Genomic DNA, 23,363 nt, shown 5'->3' with positions numbered 1-23,363 from the left:
AAAATTAGGTTTGCAAATGTTGTACAAATTTCCCTCAGTCACTATATTTTTCACTGTTTAAGTATACTCTTTAGTCATATTTTAAATGTATATTATTCAGTAGTAATTCTGAGTTCTGAGTTAGGGTTAGGCTATGTTAATGGGATCCAGAGGCTGGAATGATTTGTTTTGTTTAACTCAGAGCATTGTGTTGGAGTCTGATTTGCAGTATTTGTATGCCAGTCCCTTCTGACCCTGTATTATTAAGTTTACTGTCACAATAACAAAATGACCTGATGCAGATTTCTTTCAATGGTTAATAAATTAAACAATGAAAATTATTTGAGACAGTTGGCAAAACCTGGACACATGCCTGTTGATTAAATATTAATATTTAATGTTGAAGTCCAAACTGCTTTGCATATATTTATATCCATGCCATTGTATAGGAATATTCTCTAATAAGGTATTGAAACTGCAAACGTCGCAGACCGTAAACATAAGGATTTTCGAGCCGATATGAGATTATCAGATATGTGCCTTACTGCTGTGATTGATGAACAATACTAATATTAGGATGTGTTTGTCAGTGGTAGTGGGGGGTGGAATGATGTTTTTATTGCTCTAAAACTGATTTTGCTAGACAAAATGTAAATGAAAGTCTACAAATTAGGTTAGGTTTTACTAAATTTCACAAATTACCTAATTACATTTTGAGGAAACAATAACTAAATGCATTTATCTGGGAGTTAAAATAATGTGTTGCATGTGTATTTCCATCTTTACTCATTATTCTGCTGAAAAATACAAGTCTGATGCGCTGAAGACAAAGTGGGATCGACACATCGGCACATACAGACTGGGGCAATTTATAAACATACATAATATGTGCTTGGAACCGATATGTGCCCCATCCATAATCAAACATGAGTGTTTAGCTGTTTCGACTCTGCAGCAAGTTAGACTTTTGGCTCGTACGGCTGAGTTTTCTATGCATACTTTTCTGGTTTGCCCAATCTGCCCATTGCACAGTGAGATAATACATCCTTAACAAAGCAGTCCTTGACAGGTTTCCATTTTTACAACCATAAAAAGGGCACATGTTCCCTTTCGTCACCCTGTTATTATTTGAAACCCAATGCAATGTAGAAGCGTGGTTTTTCTACATTTCTATTTTAGCATTCCTATTCAGTTACAAACTCAGTCGGGTAAAAAAAAAACATCAAATCTCATTCTTTCCTAACAGTAAAGGTTCCTGGTCTGAACTATATGCATGTTACGTTTGTGATTTTCCAACCTCCTCCACATGTTTCATGCAGCTCACTCTGTGTTTGTGTCTTCATATGAAATTCTCTTTCTGCTGCCTCTGCCGTGCTGCTGCTCATCCAAATGGATTTCTTTGGGGGTTTGGATGCATCTTAGATTTTTGTGCAGGGACCTGATGCTGTTCCTGAACGTATCGTAGTGATTTTTTCGGATATCTTTGCAAATCAATAGTAAATCACTGTAGAAGAATGCCACTTAGAGTTGTGTGTGTTAATGAGGTTGTAACGTAGTAAGTTATCAGCATGCTCTTGTCACACCTTGTTTATTTATGATTCGAGATTATTCAACAAATTAATGTTGGGTTAGGGTTAAATAAAACATGGCACTGATGTGATTTGTGTGTAATTAATAGGTCAGACTGATTAGATACACTTCTCTCTAATTACATTGCCACACAGTCAGCATAGCTTTGCCTGATATAAATACAGTGCCATGGTGCAGATTTACCCACGAGTGTATTGTAGTCCGTCTCTTATTCACATTTGACACATTTGACCTCTTGAATTAGACATAATTAGTCAGGCATGGTATCAGTCATGAAAGTTCTCCAAAAATGTAACACTGACGATAGTGAGTCATTTCAAGCTCTTTTTTTCGCAGCAGTCGTGAGTCGTGAGCTGTTTTTGTCGACTGACACTGCCTGTTGCCAGCCAAACATTGTCATAGCCAAAGAAAAAAATCAACAGGAACTGGTAGACTGTCATCAATCTTTGTTGGGTGTTTAATAGTGTTTCCTTTGAAATTGGCAAAAGATAAGATACGACATCCGAGGGAACGCCCACTAACCGACCTCTGTGGGGGAAGCAATACAGTCATTTGAATCGAAAAGAACTGCTCTATAATCCACTGTTCAACAACTACAAGTATTGTATAGTTTAGTATATATGGTGGAATGGCCCAAATTTGTATACTTATGCTAATGCTAATGGTAGCTGCAGGCACAATTATAGCGCCACCTGCTGTATTTTAACATCTACAGAACAAAGCATTTACTCTTCTGGGGAAACATCTAGTCAACGATAGGTTTTTATGATTTTCAATATTTTACTTAATTTGGTGATATAATGCCTGTTGTAAATAGGTTATACATAATAATTTCACACCAATCAAGCAGCAGTTTGTGAAAAAGATTTGTAAAATATGTTAAGAATAAAGACAGGAAGTACATATTGATGACATCAGGAAGACCAAGGATGATATCTAAAATGCAGCACAATTTATATGCAAGAAGCCCATTTTCCCAGTACAAAAATTATATAATTCCCTTAATGTACAACCAGGAAGTAAAATTATAAACCTAAACATCACCAAACTGAAAAACTTTTAAGCAACATCTTTAATATAAACATTTTATTTTTACATTTTAGTAAAATGGTCCAACGTGTCAGGCACTTTAAGACTCATTGTGACTCGACTTTAATTCGTTGTACCTAAAATACTCACCAGTAAATGAATTTAAAGAAGGGGAAAAAATGTAGTTTCCTATTGAATCATCGTAGAGTTTTTACCCACACCAGATCACGGCCCCCCATTGAGTCTTGTAAGTTAACATATACTGAATGTTGTGTTTAGTTTTCCTTGGACTCTTGAAACTCAGTACTAACTCCAGCAATAAGCGTCACCAAAGAATCAAATATGCAGGGTAAGGGTAACTCATTTGTTAAAACCTTCCCTTTTCTTTTTCAAAACGTATCTAACATGTATTCTTCCTGGATCAAGACAAACACAAACATACAGATCCAGTTTCATTTTGACCCTCCGTCCATCTTTGCCCCGGTTTACCTCTTCATACCCATTCACCACTCATCTGAAGCCCTCTTGTTTGGTGTTGTCTAGTCGCACTCCACTGTTGCGCATAAAGACCTTATTCTGTGCTGCATTCACTGACCTTGTTTGCATGCTTATTGCCTGCTTACTTATTCTGTCTGGGCAAATGCAGAGTCTCTTGTATGGAAAATGATAGGGCTATCCGACAAAAAACAAACAGCTAAGCATAGTATTATACATCTTCTTCCCCCCTCCACAACACAACATGGCTCTTTATTCACCGTTGCCATGGAAACTCGCCAACCTGTCCAACCTGTCAGACCTAATTCACTTCTGTCACACTTTACATTGGCAGTTTTATTAGCCTTGAACTCAGGTGTGTTTCTGTTTTTTAATGCAACAAAAACTCTGCCCTCTCTCTTGTCATAAAGTTCAGTCCCAGCTAATATCCCAGTATTAGTTTGAGACCAAAGCTGTCCCGAGCTGAAGTGCCGTGCGTGACCTGTAACTGAACTTTGGTGCAATCTTTATAAAGAATGAGATTGCTACAGGAAAATAGTTGTAGTTTTTTCGAGTGAGAGTTTTGTTCGGTTTGGGGAAGCAAGTTTACAGCAATAGAGTAACTCGGAGTCACTAAATATGTTTGCAGGGCTTTTGAGCAACTTTCCTAGCTTATTTCAAATATTCTTTATACCAAGAATTTGTTAGTTGTTTTTTAAATTTGCTCAGCACAGTCATACACAGAGCTGGATAGTACTAGTAGTTAAATTTACCTGAGAAATTGCACTTTTCAGAGTCTACTTGAGAAATATTGACGTAACAGTACTATTACTTCAGTCGAAGTTTTAATCCCTCTTCTCACTGTGTGTAATTCTAGTGAGGATTGACTTGGGCCACTACTTTTTACTTCTACCTGAGTAATATTATTTTAATGTAATGTTACCCTCACATACATATTTTGGCTACTCCAGAAATACGTAAAGAAGTTTTTTTTTAGCATTTTACACGTCACTGATACAGACCTAAAAACAAGTGAATAACGGACCATGCAGTATACAATAATGAAGAGAAACAACAACAAAAAGTTATTTTTTCAAGTTTTGTAATTTTTCTCTTCACTTTATTCTGTCTTTGAGTTTGGATCTTTTTGTTGTGGGGCAAGTTTGCTAACCACTCTGCTATTATTGCCTATTCCAGCAAGAATAAGATGAACTAATCTTGATTGCTGCTCTGGCAAATCAATTGAATCCATAAACATTGACAACCCCCCTCAACTATTAATCACATTGCACTGTACAGTTATTTGTATTCAGACTCTTCCACGGTCACATATTTTTACCTCCCATTGTGCTATGAAATGAACCCCATTTACAAATTATTGTCCTTCTGATTTGATAAATGAAAGTGCTGAAAGACCCCGGCTCCTGAACGGGGCGTTTGAATAATTGAGCGCTACTCAATCAGACAACATTAGTGTCCTAGTGCCACGTGAAATAATTACCCCGGAACAACACACTACACATGGGTGCTGCCTCCGGGGGGTCCCTCGTTGGAGATTGATGGGTCCCAATAGCACAGCCCCCATCTCATAGTGTGCATGGATTTATGAGCAGCACCTACAGAAAGCAGCTCAGGCGTCTCATTGATCTGCGAGGAAGAAGGGCACCTAGCGTAAATACGATTTGTTCTGCCGCAAACAGCGGTCTAGACAGGTGTCACGGTTCACTGTGGGTGATTGGAATATTACAGAGACTACACAGCTGCTATGGATGAGGGCGGCGTAGAATATCATCAATTAACGATAAAGTCCTGTATTTTGGAGACTAGCTCTGTTATGAACGTCAAACAAAGTGATGAGCCAGAAATGAGCTAAAAGAGATGGTCAGAAAGAAAGTAAATCTATAATATTTGAAATTATATTGTAGTGTTTCTTGTAATGATTAATAGTGCTCAAATTAGTTGGATCTAGAACATTATGTTGAGTATATTAAGGTCATTTTAAATCCAGTTATTGTTAAAAATTAAAACAGAAATTTAATCTATATTATACACATCCGAGAATTCTTAAAACATAGATGGTAATTTAGTCAAATAGTTTGTTAATAGCGATAATTAATTTGTGGTTATCAATCATGTAGTGGGCAGTGTGATTAAAAACACACAGATTTCTTTCTTTAACCAAATACACTTGTATCTTTTCCAGTATTTGATGCTCGTTCAAGAGATTTTCTTGTTTATCGTCCATAACCAAAACAGATAATCTGGCATTGACACACATAGTACTTTAATGTGTTATGACATATTTTATGTGAATACCCTCAACTCCCTGGCCTCTTAAAATGTTATAATTTTCAATTATTTCTAGAGAATTCATGGCCATAAAAAACGTTAAGTTTGTGTCATTATGGAACATTCCAGCTAAACTAATAACATCTCCATGGAGACAAGCAGGGGTGGATTTTACACAAGAAAAAGCATATACAATAGTGCATCTTCAAAGTGAAGTTAAATCTGTGTCCAGAAAGTTTCAAAGGCAGTCATCTGTATTCATCTGGAAATCAAGACGTTTTGACTTTCAAAGTTAATTTTTTGCAGATTAAAAATGATTTGGGTTTTTTCTCTTTTTTGATATTCAAAACGTTGTCTGGCTGTCTTGTGGTCATACCCGCTTGTCAAAGTCTGATCGTGTCAAAGCAAAGGCAGGGATGGTCCTGGTTAGTACTTGGATGAGAGACCACTGAAATGCCAGGTGCCACAGGAGGGCGGCGGAGCGTACTGTTGTTGTGTCTTGTCTCCAGAGTCGTGTGTGCCAGTGTATGAAGGAGAGTGAGTACAGCTCAACACATGAACATTATTCAATGGCTTGATACTGTCTTGTTTACAGTATGTTTATCATGTTCATTAACATGCCCTTTCCCCACCAAAGTAAAATAATAATGACCTGATTTTATTCTTGGGCACGTATTGCTTGGGTGCATAAACAACACAATAAAAACAATACAATGCAGAAGAAAATGAATGCAGACATCTTGAAATCAGTGCAATCATAACCCAAAGACAATACAATAGGAACAAAAACATCACAATAGCCAAGTAAAGTATAGTTTTGTAGATTTATTGCAAAATATTGCTTGAGCTATGTATTTCTGTTTTTATGTTCTGCATGATTAAACAGTTTAATGAAGTCTGCTTCGACACCAAGCCACAAAAATAGAGGAAACATTTCCCTATATACTGTATGTGTTATGTTCCTACTCCTCTTTTACCTCAATTCAATATTCCATACTGAAACTGTGCTTTGAAGCTTGTGGCAGAGTTTAATGATCTGCATAGTTTTTTTCTCTACCTTTCAGAAATGTGTGTAATTGGCTGTGCACATGACACCAACTTCCTGTTTTTTCCATTTCTCTTGAGACAGTGATTATTGCTAAGGAGAAGTTCTTAATATAATAGAAGTGAATGAGTGGGTCAGAAAGTTACAGTGCACCATGCTCCAGCCAGCTTGTCATGTCTGTGCCAAAGTAGACTAATACTGTACGCTTGTGATTGACAGCAGGGCTAAAAGGCCGCTGGCTCTCGCCTCACTCTCCTCTTCACTCCAAGTGTCCCCTGGGTCTGAATATATATGAGAGCATATCAGCAGAACAGCTTGTGGCGATAATGAGCGTGAAAAGTAAACCGTAAACTAAGGACTTCCATTTCATTCTGAGGCCGTTTCCCAAAATGTGCTTGGGTTTCATCGTTGTTTGTGATTTAGTGTTGACAAAGGCTGTTTGTTTAATGAAAACACTTAAGCACAGGCTTATTAACCATTGATTAAGACACTAATACACATTAATTGCCAATTATGTTAAGCTGCTGTACTCCATATTGAACTAACTATGCTGCCATGTACATGGATGTTTAATTAGGTTACATTTGTTTTCGATGAATAATCATTAAAACCCTCAACAAATTTAAGAATCTGACATATTCAAAATACTAACAAAAGGAAATCCACTTCATTCGTGTGTTTATTCCATTCAACATAATATTTAGGATTATCACTCCAGATTTTCTCAGCATTTAGAACAAATCATTGTAAACATATCAACTTAACATAGAGTTTGATAGACACTTGAGGCTCAAGTATAACAGAAAAGGGCAGAAATAGAATTTAATATTGTTGATTTTAGATTACAGATATTTCTGTTCAAGTCATTTTATAGCATTTTTTAATAGTTTTAATTCATGTTAACTAATGTTGTTTGCGTCTCTCCAAAACAGCAATATTAAAAATGTTTCAATGCATCTCCACCTCTGCTCAAGAGGTTAGAACAAAATCTTCTTCTGAGAGTTCACACCTCTCTGCGATTGATCAAATCCGCCTGTCACTCACTCAGAGTATATAAGAAGCTGGCCAATAGGAGGAGGGAAACGCAGGCGGCATGTGTCTCAAGGGGAATGATTTCGTCACATCGCCCACACCAATTATTTTTGCATGATTTCTTTTTTGGTAAAATTTGCAGATAGTTGAATGACTACAACAAAGTACTAAGTAATCAAAGACAGCGATCTATTGTAGACTTTACTGTCCCATACAAAAGCTGAATTGCTGCCCATTTTAAAACAATGTGATATTTCTAGCATTTCTCTCATCATCATTGTCACACGAAGTATCATCTGAAAGAGACCAGCTTGTTTGAAGCATGAAGGTTTTGCCTGTTTAAATCTGTATTTCCAGTGGCGTCTGCTATACCGTCACACTTTTAGTGTTTTAAAAGCAGCCCGGCTCTTTTTGAATTTATATCTGGTAAAGCAGTTGTGACAGAATGAGTGTACCCTTTTAGCTTAGCGACGCAGGCACGTGTCTCAGGAAAACTTGAGTACACAGTCTTCCAAGTGGATTCGCTTGACAATTCTTGATGTTTTCTTCCTTTGTAGACATACATTTTACACATTTCTCCGGTGGATGAATTTACTCGTGTTTTTATGTGCAGCTGAAAACATGGCATGAATAGAATCTTAATGAAGGACATTGAGGTGGGGAAAAAAGTACAAAATGAACCATTGTGGCATGTTTTAGCAAGGCTGTGTTTTCAACATTTTCAAGCCGCTACCTTTTTTCATTTTAATAACCCTTTCAGCCTATCAGCGGATTGCTCTCAAACTAAAGTGGACCACGGGCATAGATTTTTGCTCTTTCTCTTTGCGAACATTACTCTGACATTTGCAGTAGTTGATGAGATATTGTGAAACTGAATCAGACCTGTTTCTGTAATGGGACCTTGCACCTGTTCCCACCGTCATTCACACAGCACCACACAGCACCACACAGCACATCTGATTTGCCCATTCTCTGCTTGTTTTTCTGCAGATTTTAACATGTACTGAGGTAACCTTGTTTCAAAATACCCAGTTGAATGGAATAAGTATTGCAGCTCAAGGCAAGGCCCAATTGCAAACTTGAAATGCACCGCTTCAGATGACAATATTTCAAGGAGATCCACAGTATTCTTACAAAATAGTCCCCATGACAACAATCTATACTGCCTATTTACTTCTGGACATTGTAATTGTTCACATGTATGCATGCTGTGCTGTTTTTTAAGTCAGTTGATGGGTTCTTCTTTTCTGAACACATTTCATTGACTATGTGTTACTTATTACAAATAAACCTAAACCTAACGTCAGTTTTAACTGTATCAAATGTTTACATTGTTACGTGCTGGTTAACCACTCAGATCCCCTTTTTGTGGGGATTATCTTTGTTTTAAAACATACATATTTTTCTTGTTCGTGAAGTCGGAGTGAATCGATCCTTACAGTTCTAGAGGTGTTCCAGGGCATTTCTTCAAGTTGGAGGTGGGAAATATCCCAGTTGTGAGTTGCACCAGAAGAAACCCCTTTGATACCACAGTGATGATGATTTTTTTCAATATTATCATGTGCTCTTACAACTACAAGACAAACCTAAAACTATTTAGGATGGGTCCCATTTTGTTCTGTACAACATATTAATAATTGCTCAAATTAGTATCTAGTTTTGATTGTATTTTTAGTTTTGGTTGGTATCTGTTTTTTGTTGTTTTCTTTGTTTTGTTTTTGAGAAACCTATTAATGCCTATATTGTGTATTTTTCCTTTGGCTGGGGACCAATTTTGATAAGTTTATTGTTTAAACCACAAGATTTTTGACATTTATTGTTACAATTTTTGATATGCACTGCAGTACATAAAGTCGAATTTAATAATGGAAAATTGGAAGACTACAAAATTTCAATCAAATTCAAGTTACGGTAAATGCACATTAAAAGCAGGGCCTAACCTAGATAATAACTAGTTTATGTTGCGTGCATGAGGTCCAATAATTGCTTAACCTTTGGTGTCAGGGTCAATTAGCTGTTGCCATGTTACTTTTTGGCCGACAAACCCTTAACCTGCGGGGCTTTAACTGGTGGGACAACTGCTCAAAATGACACAACTATTGCCTGTGTTGCTCTTATTCATACTGCTGGACTCCAATGTGTGATTACATGCCGTGTGACACATTTCTGACAGCGGTTCATCAAACGGCTGGGCAAATGGCCAGCTTGGTCATAGCACACTTTCAAAGTCAACCAGATGACACACTGTAGTTTTATGGTGCAGCAGGCTAGGAAATGGTTATGTGTAAAGTATAGCGTGAAATGCCAACCATGAGCTTATGAGTCACCGGGGTAAAAGATATGCCCACCTCAGAATCAGGAAGACAGCATGCAGTAGCATGCGGTGACTTTTATGGATGAGCAAATAGACTTGGGAAGTTAATCAATGTTTAGTGGATAAAATATGCACGCAAACGTGAAAAACAAGAACATGCAAGCGTGAGTTTCAAACCCAGGTCTCTCACATGATGGGCGCTTGCCTATCCTACTGAGCTAAACCTCCATACCCGCAATATTGCTGCATAGAGTAAATCGGCTCACTTCACCAATCAATGCATTACACTTAGCGCTCTATGTTATTACAGGACTGTGAATGTGTTTCTAACTAAGGTCTAATCATCAAGACTTGTCTCTTAAAGCTTGTGTTCATGTCACTTTCATGAAACTTGGCGCTGCTTTTGCTTCACTTCTCTGCACATGCTCAGTTAGGGCAAAACCTGAAAAAACATCCAAGATTCTCACACAGATTTATTCAATGTGGTTTGAGGATGTTTTGTCCTCAGAGCGCATGCACAGACCTATAAAAGAAGCTGATGTCAACTCTGGTTCTAAAAGCTTATGTTAGAGAGTGGAGCATGAACAGGCTTCTGAACACGGCCACAGACTGAGCCGCTGTGGGAGAAGAAGAACCAAGCTTCTGTGCAGTACTGCTCAGTGACCTGTTGAGGCTACTAAAAAACCCTGTGAGGGTAAAGCAGGCTTATTTGGATATATTTCGGGCCTACACCATAGTAGTTTTGGCAATGCATACGCTACGTTATTACATATTACTTTTTACAATGAATAAAATGTAAAATTATGATAAATACTAAGTACCTGGAAAAAACATGAATCATCTTAGAATCAAGTTCTGCTCTTTTGTGGTACATTTTATGCTTCATTCCCATTTTGTGCTTGGCTTTAACCTCAACTAAGACATTACCAGCATGTTTTTGCACATTCCTGATTTGCTGACATTTTTAAAAATATATATATATCAAGATATTAATTTGTCAATGTGTTTCTTTCTGCATAGCTTTAAACACTGTATTCTGCAAGTAGCTATGTTGCATGCCAACATTAATGAATTTGTAATTTGACTGCTGTACTTTGCGACTGCTTATCCTTTTTAGTAATACATTTGACTACATCTCTACGGGTCTCTCCTGCCTCTTAAATGTAACCATTCCGATCCGAGCCTGTGCCACCAGTATTGTACCCTGAGGGCTATGTGTGTTTTATTAAAGACTGAGAGATTGCTGGGAGCCCTGTGTGGCAGTCCTCTGATTGAATTATGTCTGGATGGACCCTTTACATTATGAAACGGTGGTAAAGGTCATTGGGATGGAGAACACTCAGTCACATAATGGAGGAGCTGAACCAACATGAAACTTTCAACCAATAAAATGATTGAGAGTGTGACAGTACAAGTAGTAAGTTGGACTCTCTTATCTGTGTCTTGCAGTGCTGAGAGATGACTTCAGACAGAACCCACAGGACACAGTGGTGGCGGTCGGAGAAACTGTAAGTCTGGACTGTCAGCCGCCGAGAGGGCACCCTGAACCCACCACCTTCTGGAGGAAAGACAAGACCAGACTGGACCTAAAAGATGATAGGTTCACGGTGAGGAACATCTGAATTTATACATTGAGACAGACGGTACAGATTATTAACTACAAAGGTACTCTATATAACTTTTCAGGACGGGTCAGGTGCTTGTCTCTATTGCTTTGCCTGCAAAAATATCTTGAAAAACCTATACATTCTCAAGTTGACCCCTTGAACAGGAATATTTTATATATATATATCTTTTTTTTTACATTAGTTCTGTTTCTTACTTTATATTTAAACAACACCATATTAATACTGACCAGATCATGGAATGTTAGTGCTTTAAATAAATACAATCATTCAGAATCAGAATCGATTATTACTACTATTCTACTAAAAAATGAAAGATCACATTTAATGTTAAAACTGTTATGGTAAATATTGCATTTCAAACTAAAGACATAACAGTTGGATTTGTCAGTTCACACTTAATGAACAAGTACCATCTCTTTCACAGGTCCGTAGTGGAAAACTGACCATTGTTAACACAAAGAAAACAGATGCTGGGATTTACGTCTGTGTAGCTGCTAATATGGTGGGCGAGAGAGAAAGTGAAAAAGCCCAGATCTCCGTATTTGGTTAGAACATCTTTCCTCAACTCATGATTGCAATCCAATGTGTCTATTATTTCATGCTAATGTTATTTTTTTTCTCCTTGATCCAGAGAGACCAGTGTTTGCGCAGCGGCCTGTGAACCAGGTGGTGTTGGTGGATGAGAGCGTGGAGTTCAGATGTCAAGTCCACGGAGATCCTCCTCCTACACTGCGCTGGAAGAAAGACGATGTGGACATTCCCCGTGGCAGGTGAGCAACGCTTTCAGCACCGCCATGATATAAATGATTAACATATTTGCGTTGAGGGAATCGATTAAAGTGCTAATTAGGCTAGCCCAGACTTTCAAACTGTTATAATCCATTAGCTGGCATCCTTATTAGCCTCACTAAATCTTCTTTATGCTGTTTAGGCTGCTTTGCTGATGCAACTTGAAAGCATTTGGCTGCTTTTGTCAACACATCGAAGTAAACTTGATGTTGTGTGGGTCCAGTTGAGCCAAGCAGCAGCAGTATCTAAGTAGACGATTTAGGAAAACAACCCCAGAGTGAAAAGAGCTTAATTAAGTTCCCTCTTTTGGGATAAGGTAAGGTGGAGTAGCTTGTACCGTTATGTTTAAGGTTATTAATACACCAAGGCAGGGTGCCAGTAATTTGGTCACTCCCGAGTGCCCATATCATGAGGACAAGTTAATTGCCCTGCCAGCATATCAGTATACTTACTTTTTCAAAGCATTAGCAGATTGTCATGAAAAAATGTCATGAGGTAGGTACATTAGTTTTACTGACTGACACTATATGAATTACTATGGGGTCCAATTTGAATATCTGATCCTAGAAAATTATCACACTTCAAGTTTATTGAATACACTGTTTGGATAGAAGACACGTGCAGGCACCCATTAAAGGGGCTATGGACATGCTTGCTGTGCCTAGAATGTTCCACAGTATGGCATTCAAGCCGGAGTACATGATTTTCACACCGCAAAACCGAAAGTAGGTTTTTCAATCTGTGTAACTTGTTTCTAGTTCTCACAAACTCTGGCAAATTATTGAAATCCAAATGCATGAACAGCTCCTGCAGTGCGCCACCATCAGAATACTTCCTTCAGCTCTTATTTCCAAGTTAACAAGACCAAAAATACTTTCTTGTTGATGTCACTGGTCAGTTCTGTGGAGAGGTGACCCTACTCACAGTAAAAATATATATTTTCAAGGATTTATTCAGCAATAAATAAACAATTAAATAAGATGAAAGCACGTTTATTGCCATACTGTGAAAAATTCCTGGCAACAGTTTACATTTACAACACGCACATTTGCGTGTTGTAAATGTGTGTAAACGTAAATTGCAGGTTTGCACATTCACTGTGAGTGATATTACCTTGTACACAAGGTTTCCAAGCACCACTGCCTCTCTTTTCATTGCTGTATGATTTGGCAGCTCTTGTGGAAAACAAATTATATATCGTGTTCAACTATTGGAAGCGTGTCAAGTGAATTCATCAAGCAAATCAAATTGATCAAGGCTATCAATCCAACCACCAAACCCCTGTGTGTCCAAGGACTGTTTAGAGACCTTTTAACACCCATTTACTTATGCTGCACTTTTCCAAACAGCTGTTACAACCCATTTAGATTTCGATGTGTCATACTTTTAAATGTAGTGTTATGTTAGTCAGACCATCTACCTTTCTGCCCTTGACTCTTGCAATGCGTCCCACTTTTGTTTAGCCCGGCCCTCGCGTCACTTGCCATTTCTTTGCACTTCTTTCTTTCCTTTCCCCCCAAACCTGTTAGCCTCCTGGGATGTCCCGTATGTGGGTCAGAAGATGTGCGTTGTGTGAATGGAGTCCTCACACGAATCTGCACGGCCCAAACAAGCTTCCATCAATATTCTCCCCACACATATGACTTTTTCTCACCCTGTGTGCCATTTGTCAGCCCAACTTGGCTCTCTGATTCTGTATGGTTGGCTAGACAATTTCGCAAGAATCTCTCATGCCAAAGGGACCCTAGAGAGGGGAGAGCCCAACTTCCTTCTTGCTCTGGAGCTAGTCAGTGTGTAGCCCCCGATGAGGCGCTTATCTCAACAGTGCTCAGTCCTCCTCTCAGTCTCGCAGCACAGTGGTGCGCTATGCTGCACTGGTGAACATGGAACATCTCTATGAATTAGTCATGTCTTACCACTCGGCTCGTTCATCAAGTTAAGTTTGTGAGACGGCGACGCCACTCCCTCGTCCTCTGTCTGTGTCCCAGATACTGTAAAAAGGTTTCAGTGTCTGGTATAAATAAAAAAAATATTGATTAAATGGGGAGTTTTAATTGGATGCAAATTGTGTTTGGATTTACCTGAATTATTTAAATATTAGCTTTCTACATGTTAAATATTTGATGGAAGTTGAAATAGTAGTAGAAGTTGAACAGTTGTTTTAGAGGTTGCACCAACAGATGGTATTTGCAGTACATAGGAGGGTAGTGGTATTAGTAGTATTACTTTGCCTGGACTGGTCTGGTCACTGCCTTCATCCCCCCCGAGTTCAGATGGGCATGATTGATAGGTGGATTAGTCAATCAGGGACATTCATGGTCCTTCCGTATCAACACAAACATGGCTGCTTACAAGGAAAAAAGGAAGAAAACATCATGGATTTCTTCAGATTCAAGGAGCAAAGCAGAAATGCTATTAATCTGCAAATCTAAGTTTTGTTCTAAATGATAGGTGACCAATGCACTCCTTTGTTTCATACTGCATGTGTCACTGAAAACAAGTCAGATTGCACGGTTCTGTTTGAGTTTGGCTCGAGGCGCGACAGAGGGAGTGGTGACCAGACTCACTCTGAGTAAAGAAGAGTGTATTCTGGATCCCAAGTATTAGTGGTGGTAGATGATACATAATATAGATCAAATGAAACTTTATAACCTGTCCTTACAAGGTCATTCTGCAAGTTCCTACTTGGATTGAAAACTAGGCTCTCAAATCTTTAGATCATCACCATCAAAAATAAAATCGTTGGGCTGAGGCCATAGCTGGCACTGTCTAACGAGTCGTAAACATTAGAAAAATAATGTTGATTGCTTTAGCTCATGAAAAAGGAACATGGTTTTTGATTTAAATTCAAGCTTTTATTGGGTTTGTAAAATGTGTTGCATTATGCTAGCAAGGCTCCACTTCCTATTGTTTGAAAATGTACCTGTGAGGGGTTAATCAAGCATAGTCCAATTCCAGTCTTTATGTAAACTTGTCAGACTTTAACCCATTTCCCCCACACACATTCAGAGTGGCCCACACAACAGTGGGTGGCAGCCTTTATAAATATTGAAATAGTGGAGGAGCCAGAGTTCCAGTTGAAAGCACCTTTCATTTTGCCATGCCTTCGTCTCGCCATAATTGCTCCCCTTTCTCTGCCTCTGCAGCGGAGAGCGTGCAGCGGGGAGCCTTAATTGCTTCAAAAAGTCTGTCTTTATTCTATCAAAAATGACACAACCGTTATTAAAGCTTCCATCCAAAACATCAGACAAATTTACACCACTTTGAAGCCACGGTTTCTTGTTTACTTATGCAACAACTTTTTAAACGCTGCCTTGATGTTCTTGATTCTTGTCTGTCACCAGGTACGACATCAAATATGAGAAAGAGGATTTTATGCTGAGAATAAAAAAAGCATCCCTGAGCGATCAGGGAACGTTCACCTGTCAGGCTGAAAACCGTGTGGGAAAACTGGAAGCCTCTGCCTACCTGACGATCCGAGGTGGGTAACTCGTCGATGATGTTCAAAATGTGATTTTTTTTTCTCCCCCCTTTTTTAATGTGGAAGCGGCCACAGAACAATCAGTCTTTTATTGCGTGCTTTACGACTATTGCCCCCCTGCCGCACAGCCTTAGCTTTCCTTTCATATAGCGGACCCGATGCACTTGATTGCCCCAGATTTCCAGCCAGGCTACAGATATGAACAACCACGTCTGAGTTATGACCTCTCCTTGGGGGGGCCTCATTCTCCAGCCTGCTCACTTATTTTATATTTACACACATAGAACAGTAGGAAGCTGAATCATGGCAAAGGAAGAAGAAAAACTGCATTATGCTGCTGTATGTAAGGGGCCTGAGGTAACGCGTGATTAAAGTGCCATTCATTCTAACCAGCATTTACATGTTCAGCGCATAACATTGGCATCTTGCATCATACTATTAAAATGTCAGAATGATCGGCTATTATGGCTAAATGTCTGTAATCGGAGCAGGAAGTGCAAGTGAATGTGATAATTTTTGGTCATATATAAACATTTTGTACCAGTTAATAACAAATATGGTTCTGAAAACTTCTTTTCAAAAATAAATCGCAGTAACCCACATTTTGGCTCATGATGCAATGTTTTGAAAACACCTGTGTATGGTAATTTAATTCAAAACTGGATCCAGAGAAAAATCTGCAGCAATAAAGTACTAACAAAAGCATAGTTCACAGTGTATAACTGGGCCATCTGGTTCCATCTTGGGGCAGTCTGATTTCGAGGTTTGTAACACTAACCAATGCCAGCTTGACTCCTATCCATTCTTTTCTGGTGTTGTTTATCAATTTGTTATTTTTTTTTACGGATCAAATATTTTTCAAGCGTTAAAGAAAACAGACACAGGCTGAACTAGATTTGAACAGGAGGTACAGTCAATCTTCCAGAATGGGAGTAGTGCTGACATGCTTTTGGCAGTTCAAAAGTAACAGACATGAATTGACAAAGATAAATAGGCGCAGTGCAATGGAGAGTTTATTGAATAGATACTTGAACTTAAAGGCTAGTGGGAAGAGGCATCACCAAAAATACATAATTGAAAATGAAGGAGGAAGGAGAAAGTGTATTTATCCGAATGAGGGGAGATTCAAAGGCAGCAGTCTGTGATTGGCTGGTAACAACAGAGGTGACATGAAGAGGAAGAAGGTTGGAAACAGGTAGAATCTACAGTGTCTTGTTGAATTTTATACATATTATTATACACAATACTGCCTATCAAAAAAAGAAAAAAATAGAGTAACAACTTGAATTCTCAGGAATATGTCTGTCTGCACATGTGCTATACAATTACATCCAAAGAGAAAGTCTTCCCTCAGGCTGAATTGGTTTTAGTTTTTGGCACCGGCTATCTATCACAGAAAGATACTTCTGATCATTATCCACCCACAATTTGATAAACTCAATTCCTTTTACTCTTGAGTAGAAATCCCTACCTTTGCCCAGACGAGCACTTGTGGGTGCAGTTATCTCTCAGGGTCTGGAGCTGCCCCGCTCTCACTCTGCAGCCTGTGTGCTCAGTGTCATTAGGTTTTACACTGGGCTGACAGCAGACAGATGCTCCGGCTCAGTGTCCACTACAGAGGACACTCCAGGTACGTCCCTGTCAAAACAGCGTCTGTCTCTGTGACTGGGAGATGCTATCACACTAACCTACATATCACTGCTGCCTCCTCCAGGACCTTATCCCTGTCCACAGCCTCCTCAGGACAAGACACAGGCTCTGAGTCAGACTCCAAGGCCTTCCCATCCCATCCTGCTGCAATGGCTTCTATCAATTCATATCAAAGTTGGTGATTCAGTCACTTTATTGCCAGACAGACGGAGAAGCGTTGTCAGATATTCTCGACATGTGCCAAGATTTATTTCGCTCTAATCCCATCATGGATTAGTGAGCTTTATGATAATTGCTGTGCTCCGTCACATACATTTTTACCACTATTATAGATCTTGTACTTTAGGGTCTCACTGACTAGACTGTTTACAATTTTGTAGTTGATTTGCTGGTTTGTCAGAATTAGAAATCTTCCCTTTTTCTTTAAGATTGCAATTAAATGTCTGTAGCCAACATGCTATACTCTACTTAGACATGTTATTATCTTATTAAGATTGTATTCAAGCATAACAAGCACTTTGCCTGACCCACCAGTCCCCCCTACATTTTGTTAAAATACTATGATTCAACCACAGCTGCTAATTTGAATCTTGAATGCGGAAGACATCTCCTCTGAATATCCTTGTAACATTCAGAACAAACTTAATTTACCTCGGATTAACAGGGTTTAGTGTTTCTCTCTCCCCCTTTTTTATTCATAAACCCACATGTTTGTTTCGACACAAACGGATGCGTGCGTTCCTCTGATTGGTTAATCTGCCTGTCAGTCACGGCCATTTAAAATCAGGGAGCATCTTTGTGAAGTATTGTGGTGGTGTGTGGTCTTGGCTGGTCAGGCCATTAATATTTCTACTATGAATTAAACCCTTGTTGTTAACATTTATTTAGGCATTCCTGAGACAAATTAATTATATCCATTTTGGGAAAACCTATTAATGGAATAATCATTAAAAAGGATGCAAAGAAAATAACAAGTAATCAGTTTAAAGATTTTGCTGATCCTTAAATTGTATTAGTTTTGTGGCGGACCAAACAAAGAACTTTTCCAGAAGCTGTGCAAAATCTTTTAACTTTTGTTTCAGAGGAGGATAGTCATAGGAGACAATATATTTTTTTAATTCTTTATTTTATATTTTATATATCTTTATTTTTTAATGGTCTGTGAAGCAAGATTTAGCTTCATGCCAATAATATTAATAAATATAATCAGTTGAAACTTGTTATGGTTTTATGTGTTCTTTGTTGTTTTTTTCTGAAAATTGTGCAAACAAAATTAAAAGGCATGAACAATAAACAGCAATAAATAAAGAAGAGTACAAAAGAAAAGATTGGAGTTCATTCTGGCATTGTATACCGTTACCACCGTGACTGATTGAGCTAGAATTAAAATAAAATTATAATGGAATTGTATGCAGCCATATGGATTGTGCTTATCCACAGTCCACAGGCCCTTATACTAAGAGTCGACCCGCTCTTAACTTACTATGAAGTGTCACGAATCCATTCTATTCAGTGGGATTTTCTGGCAGCCTCTTTAGGTCGCCCACATCATCATCTGCTTGGAGCTTCATCCCCTCCTCCTCTAAAGTCGCCATTGATGGAAAATCAGCTCCATCTCATTCATTTCTTCTGGTTTCTTTCCTCTGTCCCTCTGTTCTGCTCCTGTCTCCCGTGCCTCTGTTATTCACACCACATTGTTATTGTGTCACCAGCTCGCCCTGTCGGTAAGTATAGTAGAGCCCCATTATGCATGTGCTGCTGTTTTGTTCTATGCTTCCTGATCACACATGCATGGGCCGCTGCATTCCACAAACACATTCATCAAACTAATGTTGCACATGCATTATTGCTATCCAACCCTCCTGACCTCCTCGCGGGAATCGTGGTAACAGTGTGTTGCCAATTGTACATGGCCCAGTCTAGTCCAAAATGGAGGTCTAGACGTAGTTAATAAAGCGTAGTATTGAAGGGAGGAAGGACAATTGGTTGGGTGAGTAACTAGGGCTGGGCGATGTGATCTCAAATCAATTGTGATAAATGATCGTGATTCTCTTTGACAACCGTGGCTGGCTTTAAAATGACAAAATATTGCAGTTCAAACTACAATACTGATACATATGATTGTGTTAATGAACCGTTATTATATTTAAATCAATACGCTTTATGAAGCCAAAGAAACGGTTGTAATCATGTTATTTTAATGTATTTTCCCAATAATTTTAATTTCAACTTTTTCTTGAAATAAAGCGCTATGGTTAGAAAAAATAAAATAAATAACTTTCTAGTAGAGTAGCATCAGAGGTAGTCATCTGGACAGTTATTTTCAATGTGATGGAGCTTGTGTGAGAAGCTAGAACGCTCTAGATTCTCAGACTAGAACCTTCTGATTGAAGATGACGTTTGTATTGGAAGTTGAAACGTCTTGTTTATAATCAGTTATAATCCAGACTTTAAAGATGCAGTGTGTAACTTTGTGTCTGCCACGGCTATGACAACAAGCAGGCGACACCACCGGGTCAAGTGACATGCCAGATCTGTGGGGCGAGCAATTAAAACACCTGTAGTCGAGGAAATGCAAACCAATATCGTCTCCATAAGACAGATCTCCTTCAGACAAGTGACATAGTGCACCTTTTAACTGTTCCCTGAAAGGATGTATTCATATCTAAGGTTCAGTGACATCTGCCCAGCCCTGGTTCTGACAACATGCAGAAATATTCTCAGACATACGCCCTGCATGAACCTCTCTTAGCCTCCCTAGATACTATAATTTCCCTGCCCAAATAGGTCCCTCTTTGACTGTAGACACTGTTGTGCACCTGCTGCTATTTTGTTTGTGCTTTCATGTGAACTTTGAACTCCAGAGGCGCCTCAGTTTGTGGTGCGACCCCGCGACCAGATTGTGGCTCAAGGACGAACAGCCGTGTTTCCCTGTGAGACCAAAGGCAAACCTCAGCCCACTGTCTTCTGGCAGCGCGAGGGCGGTCAGGTGAGAAAAGAGTTTATTAATGTTGCCAGGGTTATTCCTAGGTACAGTACTGTCTTCACAGTAGCATAAACAGTCAGAGCATGATAGTTTTCTCAAGGGATTGCTTTGTATCAAAAGCAGTGCAATTTGAGTGAAATTAAGCGTTGAAGTCACAACAGTATGCAATAAGCACCAAATGTATAAACTATTTCAACGTTGCGCATCCACGTCTGTTTATTTCTACTAACAGAAGTCATAATGTGCCATGCTTGGGGAAAATATCTACTGGTAATTGCAAAGCATAGCATTTGTGATTAGATTTGCAAATTATGTTTTAATAATAATAATGTTCAAAGTTGACTAGTAAGTTAGGAGAATTGACAAAGAGACTGAAATATTAAGTGACATGCATTTCAAAACATGTTTATACATATTTAAAGGGTTATAGAGTTAGCAGTTTGCATGCAGAATAATAGGAAATGATTTTGTAGCCTTTGCTAATTGAGTCCATTCAAATTTCAATTTCTATTCGACTTCAAAGTTGTTTTTTGAATCATTTCTGTCATAAACAGTAAAACTGTAACAGCAAAAATGAACAGATTAAAATAATGATATGATGGCCACCTCTTTAAATTGATTCATACTGACTGATTCATATTTGGATATTCAAATTGAACTCACCATTTGGGTTTGACATGAAATTGTATGAAGTGAGGATTAAGCATGGACTTAGTTATGACCAAAGGCAAACACCTAACTTTGCACTTGTGGCCCAAGTAGTGAAGGGAACATTCATCAGCTTTCTACAGCCGACTGAGCGGACAGTTTACTTTGGTGGAAACAATGTCAGGAGTGACATTAGGCTCATTAGATGTAATGGCAGCCAGTTAATGTGCTGTCCTCCCCGTTAGCCTGTCTAGCTACAAAAAGCAACAATGCTGATGCCACAATTTGACACTAGTGCAGGTTATCACAGCAGGTGATCACCGCAGGTCTAAACTGCTTTTCAGGCGTTATGGAAGGAGACGCTGTCCCTCACAGACAAACTAACTCGATGTATAATGGGCGGAAAGATGAGATTGGTACTTGCAGTTGCTCATGAAACCCTAATCACTTTAAATCTTGAAATAAATAGGCTCCTAATGATATGTCCCGGCCTTTCACATTTATGCAAAACTGGAGCTAATTAAATATACAATGATTTCAAAAATATGCAGAAAAAATAATGTCCAATTCTCATTTCATTATTTGGTGAATTGGCCATTTGCGCATCAGCAACATTTAGGCTATTAGCAAGGCCACCCAACCGTTTCTTTTTCAATTCCATACAAAGAAATGGAAGTTTAAATAGAAGGGGTGGAATACATTAAGGAAAATGTAAAGCAATTTGATAGACATTTGCCCGTTGAAAAAACACTTGACGGAACCAAATGTGAGGCAATTAGAGAACAAAGCATCACATAAAGCTCGCCTTATTTTAGACTGACAGCTTTGATTGGTTGGTAGAAACAAGCTTAGGCTAAAAATCTATCGGTTTCAGAGTGATAAAAACGTACTGTTACAAAACAATTAACCATTCAAAACAACATTCTCTTTCTATTGTTAAAGCATTGATTAAATGCAACTAATCAATTGTTGAAATAATTGTTGACTAATTTAGTAATCGAATAATCGTTATCTGTACAATACACAGACTCCAACACATGAGAGAAGAGGTTTTAGTACTCAGACAGAGCAAGAATTACACTAAAAAGACACATGAAATATGTGACGGTTTTGTTTTTGATGAAAGACCTATTTTGTCTGTAATTGTACTCTCAAGATGGCCTCACGTGTCTTCAATCTATCAGGATCGAATTTAGTAAAAAACCTTGCAATCGAAACAAGAAATAGTATACTCAAATAATAAATTACTTGCAAATAATGAACTTTAATTCTATTCTATCTTTTTGAAATACTCAAAATGTCTCCTCCAATCACACAGGAACAAATGGCTGAAATCAAGGAATACAATTTCAATCCTAAAACATGAATATATATATAATGTATCCTTTGAACCAAATGTCTGCTAATATATACTCTACTGCTCCGTCTCCTCTTCCCCTCCCCCACAGGACCTTCTGTTCCCTAACCAGTCGACGCAGGGGGACAGCCGTGTGTCTGTGTCAGTGAGTGGAGAACTCACCATCTCCTCTGTGCAGCGCTCGGATGCAGGTTACTACATCTGCCAGGCTCTGACTGTAGCTGGCAGCATCATGGCAAAGGCCCAGCTGGAGGTAGCAGACGGTAGGTCTCCTCCCACTACAACGCAAACACAGCGGAAAATGTTTGTTAATATGAGATCCAGTTCATTACATTTGGGCAATTTAACGCAGCTAAAGTGATCGGGTAATTATGCTTCACTACGTTCCATTTTACACAGACGCTGTCAGGCTGAAAACTTCAAGTCATAAATGCCTGATTGCACAGCTCAATACAGTTTCACCACAGGTATTATATATTTTGTCTTGAAAATAAGATGGAAAATGACTTGAGTTGCAGTAAAAGAAAAGGTAGGAACAGAGAAGCACAGTGGGACACATAACCATTATACAAAAGTAATTTACACAGAGCAAAAAATGTTGATACAGAACAGAATGTGCAATTTAACAGTATTTTTTAACAACTAAAGGAGCTAAAGGATCCTTGGTATAACATAACACAACAAAACAAACAAATCTTCAATAAATGTTCCGGCCAGGGGTTTTTGATTACAGAGAATAAGCAGTGTTGTGTAGCATTACTTTTAAAAGTAGCTTGTTAGGTTCCTTTCTTACTGCCCTGTAAAATTAATGTGTTACTGCGCTACTTTGTTATGAAAGTTATGTGTTAGAGTACGCTCGCATGCACAATAAGCATGTGTAGGCCTGTCCTAATGAAAAACCTTGCTAAAAAAACATTAGTGGATTGGCCAGAGTACCGATGCACAACAACAGAACACGCTTTTTTTGGCACTGTAATTTATTTAAATCAAACTCACCACATGTAAGTCACTAGCCACTAGTTGCACAATGCTCACAACACGAGTGTTTGGTGCTGCGACTCTCCCTCTACTC

The 23,363-nt window shown here is 38.6% G+C and overlaps 1 protein-coding gene across 2 annotated transcripts in view; it reads left to right on the top strand.

Annotated features, from left to right (window-relative positions):
* Positions 1 to 23,363, top strand: part of LOC140360975 (roundabout homolog 2-like) — a 121,459-nt gene that overhangs the window by 57,838 nt on the left and 40,258 nt on the right. For both annotated transcript variants that reach the window (XM_072446515.1, XM_072446516.1), the window contains exons 3-8: positions 11,202 to 11,359; positions 11,805 to 11,925; positions 12,012 to 12,150; positions 15,514 to 15,650; positions 20,165 to 20,289; positions 22,383 to 22,554. In XM_072446515.1, coding sequence (XP_072302616.1) covers positions 11,202 to 11,359; positions 11,805 to 11,925; positions 12,012 to 12,150; positions 15,514 to 15,650; positions 20,165 to 20,289; positions 22,383 to 22,554 — 852 coding nt within the window. The remainder of the gene's footprint in view (positions 1 to 11,201; positions 11,360 to 11,804; positions 11,926 to 12,011; positions 12,151 to 15,513; positions 15,651 to 20,164; positions 20,290 to 22,382; positions 22,555 to 23,363) is intronic.

Source organism: Eucyclogobius newberryi, unplaced genomic scaffold (genome assembly GCF_026437365.1).
Source record: "Eucyclogobius newberryi isolate DKJ021-1_F unplaced genomic scaffold, fEucNew1.0.hap1 SCAF_15, whole genome shotgun sequence".
Taxonomy (NCBI): domain Eukaryota; kingdom Metazoa; phylum Chordata; class Actinopteri; order Gobiiformes; family Gobiidae; genus Eucyclogobius; species Eucyclogobius newberryi.
This window is presented reverse-complemented; position numbering and strand designations above follow the sequence as displayed.